Below are 3,286 nucleotides of genomic sequence, written 5' to 3' on the forward strand. Positions count from 1 at the left end.
CAGTTATTTGATAATTCTCTAATAATTATCTCTCTTTCATATTCACATATAGTCAAATACATATTTTTTTGTCACCCTTTACTATTTTTTTGTAATTTGTGGAACATTTCATGCAAGGTTACCAATTGCCTTATTCCCATGTTTTTGAAATAAATCAAACTAAGTTGCTCATGCTTTGGAGGTTTAAATGCTTGTGAAAGGCGTCTGAAGACAGCACAAGACAACTGATGTTTATCAAGGTTTCCAAGAGTTCAGCTGACTTATGGTTCTAGAGGTAATGAGTTGTAAAACTGCCAACTAATTTTCTGTTTAATTTTCCCTTTTTGTCTATCATGTGTGAAATGTTTCATGGCATTTCCAACAGCAAATAAAATACTTGTACATTGTTAATATACCTGTTAAATTACTGATTTCGCCTGCTGCACAGGGTATGCAGTTATAGCAGCAGACTGGCTTTCCTTTCTGGAGGACCTTACGAGTTCCTGGGAGACAGCTCTTGCTGCAAACTGACAGAGGGACCTCCTACACACCAAGAAAAAAACATGTGTGCAATATGTACAATATTTACAGTTAAATGTGCATCAAAAATACAAAACATAGAACATTTTTAAGTAGGCCAAACCTCAGTATCTGCTTTACCTCAATCAGCCCATTTCCCCAGACAACTGAGATGTTATTGGTAATAAACTGATGACTTTCTGGAAGAGAAGCATCATAAATGCCAACTGTTACTCCTTCCATGGTTCCTTTGCTTGTCATTTGTATATTGACAAGTTCATATCTTGCTGGTGAGTCTCCGTTACTGTCAAAATAAACCCTTTCCCCTGCCTTGGTAGTGAAATTCACAGTGCTGAGATATTGCAAGACCTAGTAAAGAAATTGCATAGGGATTAAATGACAGGTTCCTGCCATTATTACTGCGTCACTCTTAACTGATGCTTCCTCACCTGTCTTGGGTGAATGTTTCTGGTGCTGACACAACTCTCATTTGAAAAGGGCCATTTACCTTCCTTGCATTTTATCAGATTGTCAAGAGCATGAGCCACTGCGTAAACTGACTTGTACACATTATTGGTGAATCTCAGCTCAGACACATCAGTGAACTGTGAGTCAACATTCTGCAAGCTCTCAGCACCACTGCATGGCTTTCTTTGTGTGATCACAGTGTCATTCAGAGTGCAGTCAAACACATCTTCCCAGAAATCTCTGACAAACCCGCTGTCAGGAAACTGTGAGGGGTGGAGCTGCCTCAGGTGCTCCTCCAGCCCGGGGATCTGAGCTTTGCTGACAGTGAAGCCTAGCGAGCCAACAAGGATGCTGTGTCCCTCACCGTCAGTCAGTGAATGATCTGTGATCCAGGCGTCGCTGCCAACAAACTGCAGTCCTGTAATGTTCTGTCTGTACAACTCTTTTGCAAGCAATTTAATTTCTCTGTGAGACATAAAAGCCATAATCACTTTGGCAGTGGCATGCTTAATGATCTTGATTATTCCCTGCAGGATACCAGGTGGATCTGATGATGAAAATGCTTCAGAATACTCAACACAAACTCCATATTCTTGTGCAGCTTGGATAAATGCAGATATGCCACCGAGGCCATATTTATTATTCACAGCTAGAGCCCCAATCCAGGTCCAACCAAAGTGCTTGACCAGCTTTGCCAGTGCTCTGCTCTGGTAGTAGTCGCTGGGAATAGTTCTGAAAAAAGTGGGATACTCTTTTCTGTTGCTCAGACAGGCACAGGTGGCAAAATGGCTGAGCTGCAGAGAAAGAGACAAACATATTAATGGCGGTAACCGAGTAAATATATAACATTATGGCATAATGGCCATTTAGATCCATCCAACAGTTGAAATTTTGCAGAACATTGTCATAAACTGTACATTTTTCAAAAAACGCTTCACACACACTTGATTCTAGCGGCATTTCTAAACTTTTTTGGTCTGTTTTGTTGTTTGTTTTTTTGACTTACCACTGGTACATGAAACCTTCCAACAACTTGTGCAAACGCAATAGTTGGTCTTGATCCTGAATGTCCCAAGATAGCTTGCACTGACTCAGTTTTAGTGCAATTGTCCTCATGCACTTCTCTCTCTAGTCCACTCACCAGTGCCAGTGCAGCTCTCAGTATGTCCATAGTTCCACAGTTACCATAGATCTTGTAGCCAAGTTTAACACCAGGAAGCATATCAGGATTTTTGTTGATCTCATTTATAGCAAATATTACAGTTTGAGCAAATTTGAATTCTCTAAAATTGAAACTGGGTTGGTAAAAGACAGAATTAAATATATTAGTCTCAAATGCAGTACAAACTACACATTAACCATTTAAAACACCCCAAGCAACACATACTTCTTGCATTTTCGTTCTTTCGGAATTGCCTGAAATGTGTTAATCACATAATCCTGCCCTGTGCGAAATGAAAAAATGCCTCCAATAATGATGTCGCCATCTTGGGCCAGTTCAGGTGGTTGTGATGAGCCTTGCAGTCGGCACACAGACTCTCCCTCTCCCATTAGCAAAACCAAGAGGAGCAGCCTTGACAAAGGCATAGCTCTGTTCTGCTCTTGAGGCCGGGCCAATCAGCTTTAGAGCTCATGGCTGGGATTTATATACCTTCAACAACAAGGGGGAAGTTGTCATGGTTAAACAAAACCCTCAGGAGACCAGAGAAAACCAAACAAGTTGCTTTTGTCTGTTAAAATGTTGATTTTATTCTTGAATTACAATTCTATAAGCTGTATGCAATTTTGTTAAATCAGTAGGCTTGTGCATTTATTTGTGTGTTGGTTGATATGAGTTTATATAATATTGTAAACTGTTATCTCAATAGTCTATGTCCATGTCACAAATTAAATAATATACAGTGGGAACACAATACTAGTATAATGTAAGCATTGAAGATGATAAAGCTATATGTCTACTTAACAGTCTGGTAAACAAATGATTTTGTAAATTTTATAATGGCACAATTCAGTGCCTTTGCTGTCATATTATTTTAAGTTTTCAGAATGATTTTGGTGCTCCCTTGCTCATCATACTCCTTTTTGTATTCTTCTTAGGTTTCAATAACATAATGTAACATTTTGGAATAAAAATACAAATGAGCAGTCCAAAGCTTGACGCCAGAATAGCAAATATTTCCACAGCAACACTGAACTTCCCAGGAGAGCTGACATACGCTGGGATAAAGGTGATCCATACTGCACAGAATATCAGCATGCTGAAGGTGATAAATTTGGCTTCATTGAAATTATCAGGCAGTTTCCGAGCCAGAAAAGCAAG

The 3,286-nt window shown here is 39.4% G+C and overlaps 1 protein-coding gene across 1 annotated transcript; it reads right to left on the minus strand.

Annotated features, from left to right (window-relative positions):
* Nucleotides 1-395: 395 nt before the first annotated feature.
* LOC121966478 (extracellular calcium-sensing receptor-like) lies at nucleotides 396-2,261 on the minus strand (the record flags this gene model as incomplete). Its single annotated transcript, XM_042516566.1, has 4 exons — nucleotides 396-519; nucleotides 640-867; nucleotides 948-1,760; nucleotides 1,973-2,261. Coding segments are annotated over 4 exons (1,454 nt in total), but the record flags the coding sequence as incomplete, so codon positions are not given.
* Nucleotides 2,262-3,286: the final 1,025 nt, after the last annotated feature.

The sequence above is a fragment of the Plectropomus leopardus genome, unplaced genomic scaffold, assembly GCF_008729295.1.
Source record: "Plectropomus leopardus isolate mb unplaced genomic scaffold, YSFRI_Pleo_2.0 unplaced_scaffold24738, whole genome shotgun sequence".
Taxonomy (NCBI): domain Eukaryota; kingdom Metazoa; phylum Chordata; class Actinopteri; order Perciformes; family Serranidae; genus Plectropomus; species Plectropomus leopardus.